Consider the following 19,212-nt stretch of genomic DNA (forward strand, 5'->3'; position numbering starts at 1 on the left):
CCGTTCATAAACATCAAAACTACAACAATATATTCTTTTATCCTTTCTTTTTACTTTGTTGCAAGTTAAAACTAGAAAATATCAAAATGCGTTGAATATGACACAATCCAATTCTTCTGTTTTGAGTGTTTTTGCTTGATTTTTATTTATTTTCTATTTGTTTAATGTTAGTTTTCTTATTTCTTTCTCTTAATTTGAATTTCCATTCTTCTCAGTTTGATTGAATTATTTCTTCCCTCTCCAGGGCACATCATACTTTGTATGGAATACTATAATAATCCAAGAAAGCTAAAAGCAGAAGAACAAAGAACATATCAGAATTTCATTAAGCCTTCAAGTTAAAAAACTAAAACAAGACACAAAGAATCTAACTTCAAGTTAAAACAACCAACCAACCCCTTCAATGGGTTTCAATTAGAAAATCAATACCAGATAATTACGCAAGACAAAACCATTTAAGCCTTTATTCATCTTGGTAAACAGTTACTATAAATATGGAAAATAATATTCTGCCTTTCAATTAGCTTCACAGTAAACATCTACAAGCATTTGTTTCATGACATTTCTCCTCTGAAAAAATAAATTTGATCAAAACTCATTTTACTAACAAGCCAGCTGATGAAAAAGAAGTCACCTTCTCAACAAGCAATCACAGAGTTCACCATTTTCCATTTCAATGGTTCAAGATCAAAATTCACCCGCTCTTTTTCTAAATTTTTTTGGGGAAATTCAAAAGCATCATAATTGACACTGAAAAACACTTGTAACCTAATTGCAGAAAGGGCAAGCTTCGTATTGATAGAGAACATCTTTGGGGAGGGACTTCTCTGCGGTGGGTGTAGAAAGGGCAAACTTTGCATTGATAGAGGAATTCGTACTTGTACCTGTGCCCATCATTGCAGCTTGAACCACCCTGTTCTCAGCCGTTGCGCGGACGGCTATGGCGGCGGTGACGCCTCGGGTCAGGGTAGCGAGTCCGTTGATTGTCCTCGTCGTTACCCAATAAAAATGTGTTTGGTTACAGGGAGAATTGACAAGGCCTTCGAGGTAAAAGGCTATAATTTTCGAGCGCGGCACGGTCTATTTCTGCGAAAGTAAATAGCATTTAGCTAAATATTATGTATAATTAAAAAATATATATAAATTTAACTTTAATTTAATTTTTAATTAATATATTTATTCAAATTCCTTTGTAAAAATTGAATTTACAATGGAGTCCCCTCAAAATATGCAAAAGCGCAGAGAGTTAAGGGCAATACAGTAAAATTGTAAAGAAGCTTGAGGTCAATCTCAACCTGGCCGCGCTATAAATAGTGCCCCACTCCTATGGGTTTCGCATTCTGTGGCGAGGCTTTTATCTATTGCTTATTTTGTCTAAGAAAACCCTAGAGAGTAGGTGTAGCGGCCGCGATTGGACAAGAAAACCTAAGGGACTCTTGTTTTGAAGAGAAGATTCTAAAACAGTTTTTGCATAAAACCCTAACGGTTACTTCAAGAAGTACAGTCACAGTCGGACCAATGTCACGGTGCTTTCCTTACCCGCCTCCGAGGTTCTTGAGGATCGGAGAGCGGTGTGAGTCCGTGAGCGAATCAATTAAGGTTCGTTGAGCAAACTTGGTTTTTGCGTTGTGCTCAACTGCTTTTATTGTCAATTGTAAATATAATTTGTAATTGTAATCTTTGAAATGAAAATTTTTAGGTTTACCCTATTTCTTTTGTTTTGAGGACCCGATACGTAAACAAAAGCTATTGAATAAGAATTTGTTTTGTATATATTCTTGCAGTAATGAGAAAGAACTTCTCTTGTTAAATGCTTTGTTGAAAGAAATACCTGTGTTTTGGGTGGTGGTTTTGTTTGGACTTGGAGTGATTCTAATGTGGTCCTCTTGTTCCAGTCGTGTACAGGCAAGTTGGTTTCTTGTAAGGGGATAGATATGGGTTCTGTGTTGGGTCAAGTGTTTTGTTGTTTTGTTTCAATTTGGTACTATGTTAGGGGTAATTGTTTGGATTTCTTCAATTTGTATGGAGAAAAGTGAATAGGATGTAATGTTATAGGAATTTCATAACAGGCGTTGAGATCTGGCTATTGTCTTGATAATATTGTGAAGTGAACCATAGGAGATGAGATGGTTTTACTTTATGATAATGAACTGATTTCTTTTACTTTCCTTTTTCATGCTTTGTCGTTTTCCTATATCACTCATAGTTAAAGATTCTAGCACCTTTTAGTAGCAACTATTTGTTTTTAAGGCTGGTTAAAGATTTATAGTTTTTCATCTATTCAGGATAATTTAAAATATTTCTGGCTAGATAGTCTTAGTGTTTTTTTTTTTTTTACCTTCTTCCAGAAGTTATGGAGAGCTGGATATTGTGATCTTAAATTCTTAACAGCCACCTGGTTATATGAGTTTTTCTTTTCTCATTGTAACTTATCCTTTCTGGGGATAAATTGGCAAGTGATTTTCTTGTTGCTTTGAAGATTCCCTACTTTCATTAGTTTGGTCATTCATATTCTTTGGTCTTCCCTGTCCCTCTATTCTAAAATTGTTATTTTGGTACACCAAAGCTCCAGAGGGACAAGGGGAAGGCCATATCAGAACATGATAAAAAGAAAAGGAAGGAGAAGAAAGGGAGGAAAAAGAACAGGAAAGAGGAGAAGGGAGCCTGTTATGGTGAGGTTACATATAAGCAACTGGATAAAAGACTGCCTCCAAAGGGAAAAGAGGAGGAAGGTGAAAGGAGTGATTTGACAGAAGAGCATGACCAGCCTGTGTGTTCTCAGAACCTTACTTCATCAGACAGCACTCGGAGCAGCAACAAGAGAAAAAGAGATAATTCTGCATATAATGGCACCAAAAGTAGTGAGTCTTTACCTTTTCATTCCTTTGATATTCATGAGTAGATGAATTACAGAATTTCCAAAAGATAAGTAATTTTTGAATTGCTATGAAAACCAAACAGGGAATTTGGTACTACGAATTCAGCTACCCATGCAAAAACAGAGGGATCCTTATGCATCTGCCATTGGAGAGCAGTTGTGTTCTACTTCTGGGAGGTCAGACACTCTTTTGCAGCAGAAGGAAGATACCCAAATACCTGGTAAAGAACAGTATAGTGGCATCAGCTCGGAGACGAGCACAGATTTGAAAGGGCAAGAGAACTCTGCTGGCCACTGTGTGAAAACAACTTCTGGGATGTTGTCACACGGTACGAAGGAGGTGCAGACGGTGGAATCACTATTCAAGTTCATTGAGGATTGGGTTCCCCCAGGACTTGAGTTTGAGCAAACCAATTTTGACAATGAAGAATGGCTTTTTGAGACAACAAGGCAAGAAACTAATCCATCCAAAAGAATCAAATTTCACCTAGATGAACCATTCATTGAAAGCTCTACCCTCTGGCCAAGTGCTTGCTACTTGCCCGAAGCTGGTGTCTATGCGTTACCCTATGCAGTTCCATTTTAATTTTTAATGTCAACTGCTTTGCAGTCTCTAGAAATTTTGCCGAATGGTTGTTTATGGTGGTAAAGGTTTTTTTTTTTTTTTTCCTTGTTTTTGGGTGCGCCTGATAGAATTTGTTATCAGAAAGATCATTTCATTGATGAGCAGAAGGATACAGAGCATCAGCAGCTAACAGGGAGGATAACTGGGTTGGTTGGAGGGTGGAATAGCAGGATGGGTTTGGTATTGGTAGTCTAGGGATGAGAAATGCGAATCACGTACATAAAAAAGATGTAAAAGCTAATTGTTTTTTTTTTTTTAAATATTAATTGTTTCTTTATTTTCATCGCTTACCAATTCCGTTTTCTTTACTGTACACGTTATGTTGCGGTATGCTTTGATTTGAAGTCGAAATAAAAATAAAATTTATTATAATGAAAATCAAAATGAATCAAAAAAATAAATTAAAATAGATTAATTGGGTTACATTGATTAGTTGGAATTTTGGTGTTACTTCGAATGGATTGAGTGAATTTAAAAGAGAACTCACGTAAGTGAGCAACAATATGAGAAATAAAAATGTCGTTAAATCTAATTGAATTCACTAATAGGTACTGCAATTAGAGATGAGAGCAATAAAATGTCAATCCTTAAAGTACGCACCCATCTTAAACCCTAAGATCCAAAAATAATGAAGCCCCAAATCCATGATGCGAACTGCCCAAGGAGAACTTTGACAAAAAAAAAAGAGGCGCCCCAAGGAGAAGGTCCTGCAGAGCTACACAAACTCCACCACCAGCGGAGGCCGTGCTTAAAGCCTTCAACCGAAGTTGGGAATGAATTGAGCAAGTTTGTAAAGTTGAAGGACAAGAACTAGGGATATTTTAAAAGAGAAGAGTTTACACTGTTATTATTTGCCATCCCTAGTGATAATTGGATCCATAACAATAGTTCAAGGTAAAATGGCAAAATAAAGAACAATAATATTCATTCCCTTTTTTATGATGAAAATCTTATCGTTATAGCTAATAAAAAAAAAAAGAAAAAAAAAATCTTTCTATGATAATTATGTGGAAAATCTTCACAAAACCTGTAAGGAACTGTCACTCAGTTTGAAAAAAAAACAAAAAAGGTGTTGATGTAGCCAAAAACAAAGAAATTGGGGGATGTAAACAAATTGACTCTGCGTGATTTAAGCTTTACATGTCTTCGATCTCTACATTCTCCATTGTGAAGCACTCTAGGTAATCATTTATGCATCTGCTGAGAATGCCTACCAATTGTTGAAGCAGAGGCTCAAACAATGTAAAAAGGTAGAGCAGATTCCAGCTTTACACATTTCTTAAGTTGTTTTTTTTTTTCTTTTTTTTTTTTTTTTTGTAATTCTCTAACCAAGGATTGCTATGTACAATCAAAATTCTTCTTGTTCAGTTGTTGGTTTCAAGCCCCATTGAACTGGCTTCCCTCTAGCCACCTAAAATGCCAAGGTTTTGGTGAGCAGGAAGAAAGAAATGCAGCAATATTTAAACAAAAAGCTTAATGGTGATTAATCCTGCTGTTCTTTAAAGTAGTCCTTCAACCTAAAATGGTGCCTTTGTTCTGCACTTCTTAGTGATGAAGCATCATCATCCAATTCCAGAAATGAAGGATCTGACCTTGGCTTATGATTAAATTCTGGGAAAAAGTCATCCAATTCCTCATGACTTGACTTCTGTAGATCATTAACATAGTCATTCATCCATTCTCGAACTTCTTTCTCCTCCCTTAACAGGTTTAATATCTGGAGAGGGGACAATGGAATTGAAGATCTTTTTGTTAGCTTGAAACCCGAATATCAATCAAAGAAAATCAAATTAAACATTCCATCCACATCAAACTGACATATTATAACTATATATTCATATGAACCTTGTTTTCTTCATCAACCAAATATTATAACTATAAAAATAACATTAACCTGGCTTGCTTTTGGACGTAATCTGGGCGACTGTTTGATACAAAGGGTTGCTGCAAGAACCATTCTGTGCATTTGAACAGTGTCAAATTCCCCATCCAACATCGGATCCACTAATGCTTCAACTTTCCCACTCTCTAGTAATGGCATTGCCTGAATTAGAATAAATCGGTTATTCATCCATGGTTTCAGGAAATAGCTTTCTAGACAATATATAAGATCATCAAGCGGTGAAAGAATGTAGCAATGCTTACCCACATCACCAAGCTTTCCTGTCCTTTTATACCTTCTGAACTAATTGGCTTCTTTCCTGTTAACAATTCTAGGAGAACTATTCCGAAAGAGTATATATCAATTTTGTCACTGACCCTTCCATGCATAAAATATTCTGGAGCTATATACCCAAAAGTTCCAACAATGTCACTGCTTGTCATGTAGGCTGTATCTTCAGGTCCCCATGTCGCAAGCCCGAAATCCGATAACTGCGCAAATAGAAAGTAAGAACAATTTCAAGACTACAGTTCTTACGAATTTTAAATTTTGTGCAGTTGTTTGTGAGAGTTGAAATGGGTGAATTTTTCTGCATTCCTTTTCCTTGTCATAGCTAACTATTTTGACTTGGTCTGTTTGAATTTTTTATGGCCGAAGTTTCAAAGAGTTGCAAGAATTTGACTAAAACAGTACCTGTGGCTGAAAATCATCAGAGAGGAGAATGTTAGAGGACTTCACATCTCTGTGAATAATTGAGCGAGAACATCCATTGTGCAGGTAATTTAGAGCCTCAGCAACTGCAATGGCCACTTTGAACCTCACTTTCCAGGGCAATATAGACTTCTCATTGTAACCTGTGTCAAGAGTTATGTTCCAATTATAAGTAAATTGATCAACTTTCCTGAAAAAGCAAAAATGATAGTCAGAAAATCACCTTTTAATCTTTTCTCTAAGCTTCCTTTGGACAGGAAATCATATACCAAAATTAGATGATCATCTTCAATGCATACACCTATCAGATGTATAATGTGCTTGTGCTTTAATGAAGACATAATGTCTACTTCCAAGGAGAAGTCATTCCAAGCTTCCTTGTACTGTTTTAGAATCTTTACCGCCACTAGCTTGCCTCTACGAAGGCTTCCTTTATATACATTGCTGCATCCTCCTTCTCCAATCAAGTTTTCTGTTGGAAATGTTGAACTTGCTTGAATAAAACTTTGTCAAAGAAATGAAAAGCTGTATCACTCAAATATGTTATCTGTAAAGCCTTGATAAAGACAGAGTTGAACCTGAGGAAAATTTATGAGTTACTCTCTCAAGCTCCTCATAGCTGAACTGCTTGCAGCCAGATGAATTCAGTCTGAGGACAAGCTCCTGCTTCATTGGCAGCACTCTTTGTCTTGCTAAACCTTCCACTTCTTTGAAAGGCAAATTAATTTGGGATTTAGGGGTAGCTTGTGTTGATTGATTAGGTATACTCATCTCAGATTCTGCCAAAGAGTCTATAGTTGTAGAAGTCTTTATGCGAAGGAGTGGCCAACCAAGTGTAAACTGTGTCGATTCTCCTGTAAATTCAGAAAATGAACTCGAAGGGATTTCCTGCGTAAGACCAGACTGCTCATCTTCTCTAATGCTGCTTCCATCAACTGATCTATTTTCAGAGGAACTAACCACTTGGACACTAGTTCCCTCATTATTTACTTTGGAATCTTCTGTTTTCCCATCCAAGTATATGTTGGCTTCAACAGAATGTGAATCATTTTGGTTTTCCATTATCATTTCAAAGGATCGAGTAGGTAGATTCATGACCCATTCTATCAGGGACATGCTTCTTGCTTTTGATCTTCTCAATGCTTCTTTAGTTCTTGGAAGAAGGGGCCAACCAAGAGTTGATTCTGGCAGCTCTCTTCTGATTACAGAAATCGATTTCAGAGGAACTTTCTCCTTGCATCCATTTCCATCTTTTAAGCTAGCACTATCATTTCTTGAAAATTCTTCAGAGCTATGAATTTCACAGGATTTGATTTCACTGAAGGCAGGGTCTCCCCCTTCTCTTGAACTAGTATGGTTTTCATCAAGATCAAAATTAGGCCCCGAATTCAACTTGAAGCCTGCAAAAATGGATTAAATTCAGGAAAGTTCTGATACGTGGCTAACTTACAGTTGCATGAGCTTATTATATGATGGGTCACATGTTCTTATTTTACGTTGTGGAAAAGTTATGGTAGCTATGAAGCTATTTGGTGATCTTTGTTGTGATCATCAGAGAATAAAATGGAGACTATTAATTCAATTTCAAACCTCCAATCTGGCTAAGCAAACTCCTTGTAAGGACGATCTTCCCATCATGGACTGACTGAAGCATGATCATTTCTGGCAATTGACCAGCAACACATCTAGACAGCGAAAGCTGTTTCCTGGAAGATATTTCTGTGCATAATTAGAAAGAAATTTCAAGAACTCAATGCACTTTCCTGTTTAAAGTTGCTATCTAGGTCAATCTTTACCACGAAGAGTTCTCCAGGTTTGTTTCCACAGCTACTGCCATGGCTGCACGATGCTTCTTCACTCTCCTCAGAACCTTCTGAGCAGCACTTGATTGTGAAATTGAACCATCCTTGATATAATTTTAAACAACAAAAATCATTAGAACTTGGATCATTTCCATTGAAATCGTTGGTACAGAAACTGGTTACAGAAACAAACCTTTTTCACTAATCTTTTGCAGCAACATTCTAAATGACCTCTTGTCATTAAACTGCCTTGAAAATCATGATATTGATCTAGAAAGATACACATGACACATCAATTATAACAGGAAAGTTGAATCAACTAGAACATGACATGAAAGACGTCTAGCAGTACCTGTATCTGAAAGAAGATGAGCCAAGTTGAACATGTGGTCTAGCTCGGAGACTTGCACAGCAAGCTCAGAGTCAAGACATTCTGAAGAATGAGTACCCATTAGAATACCATGAAAGGCCTGCTTCCTTTTCCTCCACTTCTTTAATGGAATTCCCTTTCTGATCATTGTTTCTCCTGGCATAAAACTCTCCATCTCCAATCTCTCTTTAAGCTTCATATAAAACTGCTAGTTTCATAATTCCAGAACATGTGGGCTGCTGTGGCCATTGAATATTAATACCAAAAACAACAACCAACTGAGATTTACAGTAAGAGACAAGCTAAATAAATAAACAAATCCATTGAACAGATGGTAAAAAAGAATAGATAGATAGGCGGACACGGAGATTGGCTACAGGCTATTTTTGAACATTTGACCCATTTATATTCTTGTTTTCATCTAATCCTACCAAACATCTCCTAGAAAATGGCCTGAAACGCCTGACAGTGCAAGCAGATTCGGCACACCTATTAAGACTAGTGGAGAAGAAGGTTTTGCAGTAAACGTAAAAGAAAAGGGTCTCCTCCACGCAATTCATTTTCTAAAGAAGGTCAACGTCAAGAATGTATAATCATCTTTGATTTTAATTCCTATGTACAGTAAACTAGAGTAAAATATAAGATACTTTGAAAAATATTCATGGTGGCTGTGTACTGCTGCTATTTGTCTCCATCACTTTAAAAAATACAGGCCTATGCTCTACGATTGGAATACGGATCAAAAATTGCTCGGTCTATTCGGATTGGAGCTCCACAGGATTCGAATAACAATTGGACTGTTTTCTCCCTCCTTTCAATCAGATTGAAACTGAATTGAAACAGGACTCATTTAGTCCGATTCAAACCAATATTTTTTTTTTCTTTAAAAAGGGAAAATTTATATTATTTTTATAAAATTAGACATTTTAATAAATTATATTTTTTTCCTGCTTAATATGATATAATAATAATATTTTAATTAAGTTCTTTTAATTTAAATATATAATATATTTATAAAATAAAATGATAATATTATAATTAAAATAACAAATACTTTAAAATATAAAAACTATTTTATAATGAAATTTATATTTTAAATTTATAACATTTTTTAATATTTTTAATATAATTAATGATAAATCGAACTTATATTTATTTTCATTTATATAATTTTAGAAATATAATGATTCAAGTACAGTATTATATTCTCTTATCATACCATATTGCGTTTCTAACACCTTATTGCGTTTCTAATGATTGATAGATGTTATCCATTAGTATAGTGAGTCTTTGTTTTGTTACTATCTATAGTATATTTGTATCTAATTATTTATTATACTTGAGATATTTACTCTAATTGATTTATTGTGAAATTTTCTCACTTATCTTCAAAAAATTTAAATCAAGTATCACACTATTTTAAAAGGTAATTTTACATCAAGCCTAAAAATTAAATAAAAGGACTGATTTATAAATTTATTTAATGAATTCCAAAAGTGCATGAACTAATTTATAAATTTCATTAAATTTTGGAGAATAAATTATAATTTATTCCAACTCCCTCTGGGGCTTGGGCAATTTCTCCTGAGGAGGTAAAACTCAGGCTGCAATAAATTGTAATAATTTATTTTATTATTTAAATAATTATAAATTTATTACATTATATTAAATATATAATTATTAAATTAATATATTATATTATTTAAATAAATATATAATTATTAATCTTTTATATTATATCATTTATTTTATTATTGAAATAAGAAAATAATTATTTTTTAAGATAATTAAATAATTTTAAAAATATAAATAAAATAATAAAATAATTATTATTGTTAATAGAAAAAATTATAATTAATTTTAAGTTTTTAGATATAAATAAATATTTTATATTTTATGTTATTAATAAAAAATATTTTATCAAAATTAAAATACGTTAATTAAAATGTTAAAATTTAAAATGAAAAAATAAAAATATTAATAATATTAATTTTTTAGTTAAATAATTTCCCCTTTTCTTTTGCAGCGGGAGAAGGGTAAAATCATATTTACGAAAATACCCCGCTTTTTAAGTGCGTTTTCCCTTGCTCTCCCGCCGTCGGCATTATGGTTTGGCAGCAGAGGCGAAATCAAAGTAATGGCAGATCATAATTCATTGTCGAAGATCAGTCACTGCGAGCTCCTTTACCGATCAAGGTCATGGAAAACACAAAGAGGAAATGATCTTTGGCGGAATAGAGGACTAAGATAAATGGCTTGCAGGAGGAATTGCCGCCATTCAACACAATGCCTAGACTGTGAGTGATATAACGATACTCCAGCAAATCCTTTTACGCTTTTATTATTACTTTTTTAATTGTGATTTTGTACAAGTGGAGACCAATGGTTGAAATATTTACCAGGTGTCTGCTATGTACGGCAGGATCAGGGTATATCAGATCGAAGGAGGCTCCGGCCAAGGCTATGCCTAAGGATCTTGTGGAAATGTGTCGCGGTGTTCAGCATCCAATTTGTGGATTCTTTTCTCAGAAGTTACCTTGCTTAAGTCAGTAGAGATAAATTGCCTGATACTGGTTCTGTGTTTGAAGGGAAAGAGTACTCAAGTCAACTAAGACTTTATCCTAAAATTTTGGGGTCGGTATACGCTGGTTGTTCACATTTATATCATTTTAATTCATATACGCCGTTTGTCACAGACCGTAATCATTCTCCTTTATTCGGTTTGAGGTCAGATAAGCGCAAACTACCTAGGCGGCGGAGTAAAGAGTATTTCCTTTTTTTTTTCGTTGCCCAGTGGAGTTGTTAAAATCAGGGATCGACAGCTTCAATTGTAGGTTTTGTGCTTTAAATGTGAAAAAGTTTCACTATGTTGATTCAATACAGAAAACATCTTATAGTAATTGAGTCTTCAACAATCAATAATGGTTCAAGCAGATCTTAAATATTATTTAAGGAAAACATTATTATCAAAGTGGGATTAAAAATCTCTCCAATGCACCTCATTAGGTTGATCCATAAACCGTTTGATTATGGCCCTCTTTTATGCTGCCACATTTAGGTAATGTACTGTATTCACGTAACAGGATATTATGATTTCATCATAGTGGTTAAAGGAACTTTCTATTAGCTAATCTATCATGCCATGTGCCAAGAGTAATTGATGCATCTTTTTCTGATGTCATACACATCTTGAATTTTCATTTTTCTAGAAGATGTTACGGTATTTGCTGTTTTAAATAGTGAAACATGCAATTGCAAGTAATATGTGATCAGAAGCATTTTTTTTCCTTTTTGAGATGCACATTTAAAATTTATTATATTTTCTACAGAGATGCTGACACAGCCATGGATGATGTAGAATTTGTGCTACAAAATTTCACTGAGATGAATAAACTTTGGGTTCAGATGCAGTATCAGGTTTGTCGTATACCAGTGAGCCCTTGTTACTATGTTTTTGACATGCATAGCAAGACGGTACTTGCATGCCATACAGGTAAACAAATCATGAAAGCATAATTTTTGGCCAGGCCGGTGATTTGGTGCTTCTGATCATTTATACTCTTTGGTGATCCTCAGTTGAGGTCTTCAATTGGGCTTTCTGGTCTGCAGGGGCCTGGTCAGGTAAGAGAGAATCAGGAAAAGGAGAGAAGTGACCTACGTGATCTTGTAATACTGACTACATGATCTTGTAATACTGATTATATATATCTACTGCTGAAGACGTATTATTTGATGTATTGTTCTCCCATATGGAAATTACATGGGCCGCTTTGTTAGGTAGGGAAGAATCTCCATGTTCTTAGTCAGATAGAAGGTGTGGACCTTGAAACGTACAGAAACACTGTTGTTTAGAGCAGCTTTGATCATGTAGGTCTTGTCTCATAGGTTTCTTTCCTTTTCCCCTAGAAACCTAAGGTGGTATGATGTGGCATCCTAGAGTTTTAGGCAGCCCTTATTATGTAGGTCTTGTATTATAGGTTTCTTTCCTTTTCCCCTAGAAATCTAAGGTGATATGATGTGGTATCTGATGATGTTTCAAATGTGCATCTAAATATGGTGACACAGGTTAACTGTAAAGATGAGATTGCACAGTATTATTTGATGGACTGCATAATTCAGGTTTTTCCAGATGAGTACCACTTGCTGACTCTTGATGCATTATTAGGGGCTTGCCCTCAGCTTCAGGTAGATTGTTTTCATTTCAAGGACCTTGTGCTTCTCTCTCAAATGGGAACTAAACTGTCTGATATATGAGTATGACCCTCGTGATTTGTAGTTTACTAAATCATTACAAAATATACTTGTAGTAGCTCATGTATTGTCTTCATGATTCTTAATGCAAGGAATTTGTTGATAAGTTGCTAACTTTGTGGTTTAAATAACAAAAATGCTGCTTTTTCTTCTCCTAATCCTTTTGGCTCGTGTGTGTGTGTGTGTGTGTGTGTGTGTGTGTGTGTGTGTACTCATTGTCAGTTTGTCGCATTGTTTCTGTCTGACCCATGTGGGTTTCCAGCTAACAGTTGATGTCAAGACAGTGCTATCACAATTGATGGAGAGATTATCGAATTATGCTGCTTCAATTGAAGATATGAGTCATTTTTATGCTACCCTCACAAGTTATCTTTATGAGTCATCTTTAGACATGTAAATCCAGTGGTTTTCTATTATTAGTTTGTTAAAGTTAATGATAAAGCAATTTTCATCTTGTGAAAAATCAAAGTAACCATAAAAGACCACACTGTAAATTCAACACTAACTTCTTTTGTGATTCTGAAATGAAATTGAGTATGCTTCACTTGCATTGTTATCCTCTTTAACAAATGGGTCTACAATGCCAAATAACCTGATACATGAAAAAGAAGGTTAGGAAAAAGGAAGCAGGAAGAGGACATGGATAAATTCTTCTGCAACCTTGTAGCTTCAGCATAAGCATTCATATTTAAATCTGGTCAATGAGCACCAACTAGTTTACTTATTGTTTTTTAATCAAGCAGGCAAGTGATCAGGCAGCAGGCTTGCCTCAAGCTATTTTTTTACAGATTGTCGTCTTCTGTCATTGATTTAAAGGACAATATAAATGGTACTTCTGAACTCAGTTGCAGAGAAAAATGTATCAAAATTCTAAGACATCAAACGCCTGTAGTATCAACAGATTACAATAACATTCCTTTCAGTGATGCATTTCAAGTATACAAAAATCTCTTGCAAACAACTTAGTGCCTGAAGAATATGCTCAGTTTTAAATGGAAGTTCTTATATGCATAACTTCATTTACAGGCAACTAAGATTTTGTTAGGCTTGGAGTCCTTATTACTCAATAGTTGAGTTGTTGAAGATAATTACTTATGACTGTATGCTCTCTTCTTGTTGCAGGCTAATTAATTGCTTATAAATACTACCAGGTTTTCCCATGAGCTGTTTATGGCTGCCAATTTCAGCCACCCTCCCATGTTGTAGCACAGCAATGCTATCTGCATCACGAATGGTGGACAATCTGTGGGCTACCATAACTGTTGTTCGTCCTTCCATAAGCTTATCCAAAGCCTCTTGAACCAGCTTCTCTGATGCAGTATCCAATGCGCTAGTAGCTTCATCCAATAGAAGAATGGAAGGGTCCTTCAGTATTGCTCTAGCAATAGCCACTCTTTGTTTCTGCCCCCCAGATAATTGCAGTCCCCTATCACCCACATGAGTCTTGTACCCTTCAGGCATTGTGCTGATGAATCCATGAGCATTTGCTGCTTTGGCTGCTTTCATTATCTCAATTTCTGAGGCATTTTCGTTTCCATACTTGATATTTTCATAAATAGTTGTGGAGAACAGTGCTGGCTCCTGCTGAACCAGACCTATTTTTAACCTCAGTGATTTCAAATTCAAGGTTTTAATATCACATCCATCAATCAGGACTGTCCCAGAAATGGGGTCATAGAATCTCAGTATCAGGGAAATTATAGTGCTCTTCCCCGAGCCACTTGGGCCTACCACAGCCAGACTTTTGCCTGCTGGAACTTTGAGGTTTAAAAGCTCAAAAATGGTGATATCAAGCCTGGCAGGGTACTTGAAATTCACATTTCTGAATTCTATATCCCCTTTGATATCAGTTACCACCTTCGATGAGAGATCGTTAGTGTCGATAGCAGTTTTCCTGTGGAGAACATTGAAAACGGATCCAAGTGCTTGTGAACCCTTCACAATGTCTGGTGTAAGAGCAAGCGTTTCTGCTATAGCCAATGCAGTGATTATCAAAACCATGAAGGACTTTATGATATGTCCAAAATTGGATTCTTTGTGTCTGATTAGGACTGATGCATACCAAAGGCCGAGCGCATAGGAACCAAAAGCGAATAACTGGGTAAGGCCATAGCCAAAACCCGAAATATGTCCCCTTAAAAGTGCTTGCTTGTTTGGTTTGTTGAGTTCAGAGGCAAATTGAACAGAGATTCTTTCTTCAGCCCCAAATGCAGCAACAGTACGAATATTGGTGAGCGCTTCACGTGCCACTGCAGTTGCTCTAGAATACGCATGGTAGTCTCCTCCAAACCCCTTGAGAAATAGTTGCTGCAGATTTTCAAAATAAGAGTACTTAGTGTGTGGATTTTTGAAATGAAATAAATGATTGAATCACCCTGATGTTATCATGGTGATCTCAAAGGCATACCTCGGCTATGGAAGCTCCCACGAGCAGAGGTAAGGAGGCAACAACAACAGCTGCTATGCGCCAGCTCAATGTGAAAGCAATAGCACATGCTGTTACTGTAAGTGCTGCATTCTGCACAATTGTTGAGAGTCGGTCCGAAAGAGCACTGCGTACTAAGGTTGCATCAGCAGATAAAGCTGATGTTAGCGAGCCAGTGTTATTCTCTTCTAAATCAAACCAGCCAATCTCATTGCAAAGGATAGCTGCAGTTGAAACAAGAAAAAGTTTCAGAATCATGTAAATTCTGAAAAATATATTTTATTATTAAAATGAAGAAGCAAGCAGAAAAGAAACCTGAGAACATTGACAAGCGAACGCGAGTGGTGAGACGCTCTCCCATCAACGTGTAAAAGTAGTGTTGCAGAAGATATATAGGAACGGTAACAACGGCCAATCCAACAAAAATAAGAGATACCCGTTGAATCTCATGTCTCATTTCAGACGCATCATGGGAATAAAATGCTGTCAATACATGTGTAATCCCCAGGGCGAACAGAGGAGCTTCCATGCCAGCCAAAATTGCACCTAGTGACCCAAGCAAAGCACAAGGCCACTCTGGTGCATTTAGTTTTAGTAGTTCCAAAATCGATGGAGTGGGAGAATGTTTTTGTAAAGGCATACCATCATCTTTTGATTGCAGCTCTCTTATTGAGATCGACTTAAAATCCTGCTGGTTGTTTTGGCTGTGGGGAAGTTGTCGAAAGCTAGAATTCCCAGAAGCTTCAGAACCACCTATTGAATTTGACCGTGTTGGATGTTCTGAAACTTGCAAGCTCACAAGAGTTGCATAGTCTCCTCCCTTTGTTATCAAGTCTAAATGGCTCCCACTCTCAGCAACTTGACCATTCTTCAAGACAATGATGGTATCAACATCTCGAATTGTTGATAGGCGGTGTGCAACAATAATTGTAGTCCTATTTGACATGATTTTATTCAGTGCCTGCTGAACAATGAATTCTGATTCTGCATCAAGAGCACTAGTAGCCTCATCAAAAAGTAATATCTTTGGGTTTCTCAACACTGCTCTTGCTATAGCGATTCTTTGCTTTTGTCCACCAGAGAGCTGAGTTCCTCCTTCCCCCACCTAGATTCAAGAAACCATCAAATATCAGAAGAGAAAGGATGGAATCATATAAAACAGATTGTTTTCTGATAAATTCTACCATTGATGTCCAGCCTTATTAGCAGCCATAGTAAAATATATAATCTATTTGCAGTTTTATGCTACATCTACAAGAGACCTTGCATGGGACACACCTGAGTATGATAGCCATCAGGTAATTGTTGGATAAAAGAATGTGCATTAGCAGCTTTGGCAGCTTGAACAATCTTATCCATATTTGCATCTTCTTTACCAAACAGAATGTTGTCAGCTATGGTTGTGGCAAATAATGCAGGTTCCTGGCTCACCAATCCCATCTGTTCTCTCAGCCATTTCAACCGAAGAGTCTTAAGATCATGTCCATCCAATAGTATTTTACCTAGAGAATTTTGGTGCATAAGCCACACAAGTATTTATAACTGACCATCAGCATTCAAAAAAGGAAAACACTAGCTGGAAAATGAAAATTCTGCAATCTGTAATGTAGTACAGATACCTGAATTGGGATCATAGAAACGTTGAACCATGGATATAACAGTGCTTTTTCCTGAGCCACTGGGGCCGACAACCGCAAAGGTCTTCCCAGCACTTATTGTAAAGCTCAGATTTTCAAAGACCTTACTGGGTCGTGAGGGATAAGCAAAACAGACATTGGAAAATTCAATTTTCCCTTCTACTTTTGGCAATTCTGATCCATGTTCTGACCTTTTAGAAGGGTTAGAGCCTGTTTCAATCATGTTAATGATAGTGGCAGCCGCAGCCCGACCTTTAGCAATAGCAGCAAGGTTTGGAGCAGCTTGACCAAGAGCACTATAAATACAAAAGGCCTGTTTTCATCAGGATAAAAATGGATAAACAGTAACAAAACCTCAATACTAACTGCTAATATGACTCAGATAACACTTACAATCCACTAAAAATGACATTGATAATCATTGTGAATGCTTTTGCCCCATTTGTGATGTGATGCCTTACAAGTATGCTGGAATACCAGAGAAGCATTGCCCAGGCACAAAACAATAGTCCATAAGTAAATCCAACACCAACTCCTTTTGCAATCCCACTTTTCTTCCCCAACTTAAGTGCGCTCGTAAGTGACCTCGAGTATGCTTCTATTGCTTTATGCTCTCCCACAAATGAATATACCGTGCGGATTTGAGAAATAACCTACTCATAAAAATGGGGGAGAAAATATGAAAGTGAAAACAGACATGGATAAGCTCTTCTCTGACCTTTTAGGTTCAGCATAAGCAGTTCAATTTATTTGAATCGAGAAGCCAAGTGATATACCTCATCTGCAACCTTCCCAGCTTCAGCATATGCCGCCTCACCTTTTTCTGATAAGGTAGACATAATTACAGTATAAGCTCCCCCAGCAATAGCTATCAATGGAACCACAGCCAAGGTGAGGAGTGTAAGTTGCCACACAGATGCAAATCCAATAGCAAATCCGACAATGAATTGACAAAGGTAGCGTATGGCATGGCCTGTCTGTATCAGGACACACAGAAACAGTTTGTGATGGTTATTATTCGTGTAAAAATGTTTGTCTCAGGATTCAAACTGAGAGTTTATGAATTACCTTGTCACCTATTGCATCTTGCACTAGTATTGCATCACTGGATATGTGATATATGATGTTAGAATCTCCTGCTTCTGTGTCAAAAAAATTCATGTCCTTTTTTAATACAGATTGAAAGTATTCGAGTCGCAAACGAGCTGTCTGCCTTTCCCCAGTTTGCATCCAAAACGCTACACCTGAATGGAGAATATTAACAATGATGCTAATTCCTGAGAAAAAGCTAAACATTTCTCCTGAAAAAGACTGGAATCAAGAAACATACCAATCCAAGCTGATGCAAAAACGACAAGCCCCAGATATACTAAATACAACGCATGCTGCAACAAATGATAGACTTCAAATGCTTTCTTTTCATCCAGAAAAATGAAATGCAAGGACTAACAGGCTAGGATTTGGAAGATTAACTGCTTGAATCCCTTAATTTTAACAAACTAAAGTAACAGAACACAGAGTGATTTAGTTCAGATCATACCCTGGAAACCTGTGAAGACATTTTGTGAGGATCCAAAGCTAAATTTCCAAGAGAATCAATCATACGACCAAAAAAGATAAAGAATACAGGAAGAGCAGCACCATGGATGCATGAACCGACACTTCCCAAAAACATCAAGAAATAATCAATTCTATCAGCAGCAGAAAATAAACCAAAGAAAGAAATACTTGGCCTTTCTTGGTCCATTTTTGAACGTGAATTCTGATCTAATTCCTGATCAGAAGCAAGCTCCAACGCTTCCATGGCGAAAATTGATATCAAAAGTGAAGCAGAAAAGGACAAATTGATTCACAAATAGCCCGTGGAGGATGAGTAGTCTACTCCCTCCAATAAATGTAAAGATCTATATAACTAACTAGCCAACTAACAACTCGGCTCCTTAACTGTGTTTTGAACGTAAGGGATGCAGTGATGGGTTAATGAATGGTGTTGGAGGTGCTAACGTAAATCAAATCAATTCAATCAAATCATCATCATAACTGCAATTAAGCCATCAACTTTGTAAGCCGTTTTTGTAGCTTTTGCCATTCACTGATCACTATGAAGCCTATTTTGCCTTTGTTAGCATACTTGTTGAGCAGGGTGGTTCTTCCTTTCCCTGTTAAATGCTGAGCTTCAATAATTGGATACATATATTTACGTGTAGGCAATTAGGGATCAATGAAGGGAAAATGGCATTTTCACTTTATTTTGAAGGCCTAATTACCAAGAAAAAAAAAACCCATGAATTTTATCATAATTTTCAAAAATAACTCAAATTTTTAATTACTCATAAGAACTTTTAAATGTGTATAAATTATAGCACATGTTAAGTTGCTGATATGGCTTTGCATATAATAATAATAATAATAATAATAATAATAATAATAATAATAAGAGAAAATTACTGTATAATCTCTCTATTTTAATAATACTAACTATTTGATCCTTCTATAATTCTATTTTATAAAATATATTAGTCAATCTTGTATTTTTATTTTGTCAGTCTCTCTCTTTGTCCAACTTAAATCAAATTTTTATTAGTTAATGTATTAAAAAAAGAGAGAAATTATTGTTATGAAATTAAATAG

At 36.0% G+C, this 19,212-nt stretch overlaps 3 protein-coding genes and 1 long non-coding RNA gene across 9 annotated transcripts; 2 read left to right on the forward strand and 2 right to left on the reverse strand.

Moving 5' to 3' along the window:
* Nucleotides 1–436: 436 nt before the first annotated feature.
* Nucleotides 437–8,795, reverse strand: LOC110673802 (protein kinase STUNTED). 3 transcript variants are annotated; one of them, XM_021837006.2, is made up of 11 exons: nt 8,251–8,795; nt 8,092–8,168; nt 7,893–8,002; nt 7,687–7,802; nt 6,675–7,496; nt 6,320–6,568; nt 6,079–6,239; nt 5,649–5,876; nt 5,398–5,547; nt 5,096–5,220; nt 437–1,086 (listed from the first exon to the last, which is right to left on the reverse strand). In XM_021837006.2, exons 1-11 carry the CDS (start codon nt 8,465–8,467, stop codon nt 1,056–1,058), a joined length of 2,286 nt encoding a protein of 761 aa, XP_021692698.2. In that variant the 5' UTR covers nt 8,468–8,795; the 3' UTR covers nt 437–1,055. The 3 variants fall into 3 exon arrangements, with proteins under 3 accessions (XP_021692698.2, XP_021692697.2, XP_021692695.2); XM_021837005.2 differs by lacking the exon at nt 437–1,086 and adding an exon at nt 4,412–4,914; XM_021837003.2 differs by lacking the exon at nt 437–1,086 and having other exon boundaries at nt 4,412–5,220; nt 8,251–8,794.
* LOC110673804 (uncharacterized) lies at nt 1,228–3,786 on the forward strand. 3 transcript variants are annotated; one of them, XM_021837007.2, is made up of 3 exons: nt 1,228–1,599; nt 2,567–2,861; nt 2,962–3,786. In XM_021837007.2, the coding sequence occupies exons 1-3, from the start codon at nt 1,519–1,521 to the stop codon at nt 3,462–3,464; spliced, it is 879 nt and encodes a 292-aa protein (XP_021692699.2). In that variant the 5' UTR covers nt 1,228–1,518; the 3' UTR covers nt 3,465–3,786. The 3 variants fall into 3 exon arrangements, with proteins under 3 accessions (XP_021692699.2, XP_021692700.2, XP_021692702.2); XM_021837008.2 differs by having other exon boundaries at nt 2,567–2,858; XM_021837010.2 differs by having other exon boundaries at nt 2,573–2,861.
* A 1,482-nt stretch (nt 8,796–10,277) lies between the features above and the next one.
* LOC110673808 (uncharacterized) lies at nt 10,278–13,787 on the forward strand. 2 transcript variants are annotated; one of them, XR_002498542.2, is made up of 6 exons: nt 10,278–10,565; nt 10,671–10,902; nt 11,001–11,098; nt 11,598–11,889; nt 12,334–12,453; nt 13,642–13,787. It is a non-coding gene; the product is annotated as an uncharacterized LOC110673808 (long non-coding RNA). The 2 variants fall into 2 exon arrangements; XR_002498543.2 differs by lacking the exon at nt 11,001–11,098.
* LOC110673807 (ABC transporter B family member 13) lies at nt 13,365–18,472 on the reverse strand. The gene is made up of 10 exons (XM_058131772.1): nt 18,122–18,472; nt 17,912–17,966; nt 17,650–17,825; nt 17,358–17,558; nt 16,975–17,234; nt 16,564–16,877; nt 16,223–16,446; nt 15,260–16,049; nt 14,927–15,168; nt 13,365–14,826 (listed from the first exon to the last, which is right to left on the reverse strand). The coding sequence occupies exons 1-10, from the start codon at nt 18,383–18,385 to the stop codon at nt 13,612–13,614; spliced, it is 3,741 nt and encodes a 1,246-aa protein (XP_057987755.1). The 5' UTR covers nt 18,386–18,472; the 3' UTR covers nt 13,365–13,611.
* Between the last annotated feature and the right edge of the window lie 740 nt (nt 18,473–19,212).

Source organism: Hevea brasiliensis, chromosome 2 (genome assembly GCF_030052815.1).
Source record: "Hevea brasiliensis isolate MT/VB/25A 57/8 chromosome 2, ASM3005281v1, whole genome shotgun sequence".
Lineage (NCBI taxonomy): Eukaryota > Viridiplantae > Streptophyta > Magnoliopsida > Malpighiales > Euphorbiaceae > Hevea > Hevea brasiliensis.

What these genes read in the sequence shown, in the direction of transcription:
- LOC110673804 (XM_021837007.2), top strand. Translation starts at nt 1,519, where the DNA reads ATGTCACGGTGCTTTCCTTACCCGCCTCCGAGGTTCTTGAGGATCGGA. An exon ending in CCGTGAGCGAATCAATTAAG is followed by an intron (nt 1,600 to 2,566) that starts GTTCGTTGAGCA and finishes GGTACACCAAAG; the next exon opens with CTCCAGAGGGACAAGGGGAA. An exon ending in ATATAATGGCACCAAAAGTA is followed by an intron (nt 2,862 to 2,961) that starts GTGAGTCTTTAC and finishes AAAACCAAACAG; the next exon opens with GGAATTTGGTACTACGAATT.
- LOC110673802 (XM_021837003.2), bottom strand. Translation starts at nt 8,467, where the DNA reads ATGAAGCTTAAAGAGAGATTGGAGATGGAGAGTTTTATGCCAGGAGAA. An exon ending in TCATCTTCTTTCAGATACAG is followed by an intron (nt 8,169 to 8,250) that starts GTACTGCTAGAC and finishes GTATCTTTCTAG; the next exon opens with ATCAATATCATGATTTTCAA. An exon ending in AACCTGGAGAACTCTTCGTG is followed by an intron (nt 7,803 to 7,892) that starts GTAAAGATTGAC and finishes AATATCTTCCAG; the next exon opens with GAAACAGCTTTCGCTGTCTA.
- LOC110673807 (XM_058131772.1), bottom strand. Translation starts at nt 18,385, where the DNA reads ATGGAAGCGTTGGAGCTTGCTTCTGATCAGGAATTAGATCAGAATTCA. An exon ending in TGTCTTCACAGGTTTCCAGG is followed by an intron (nt 17,967 to 18,121) that starts GTATGATCTGAA and finishes CATTTGTTGCAG; the next exon opens with CATGCGTTGTATTTAGTATA. An exon ending in AAGATGCAATAGGTGACAAG is followed by an intron (nt 17,559 to 17,649) that starts GTAATTCATAAA and finishes GTCCTGATACAG; the next exon opens with ACAGGCCATGCCATACGCTA.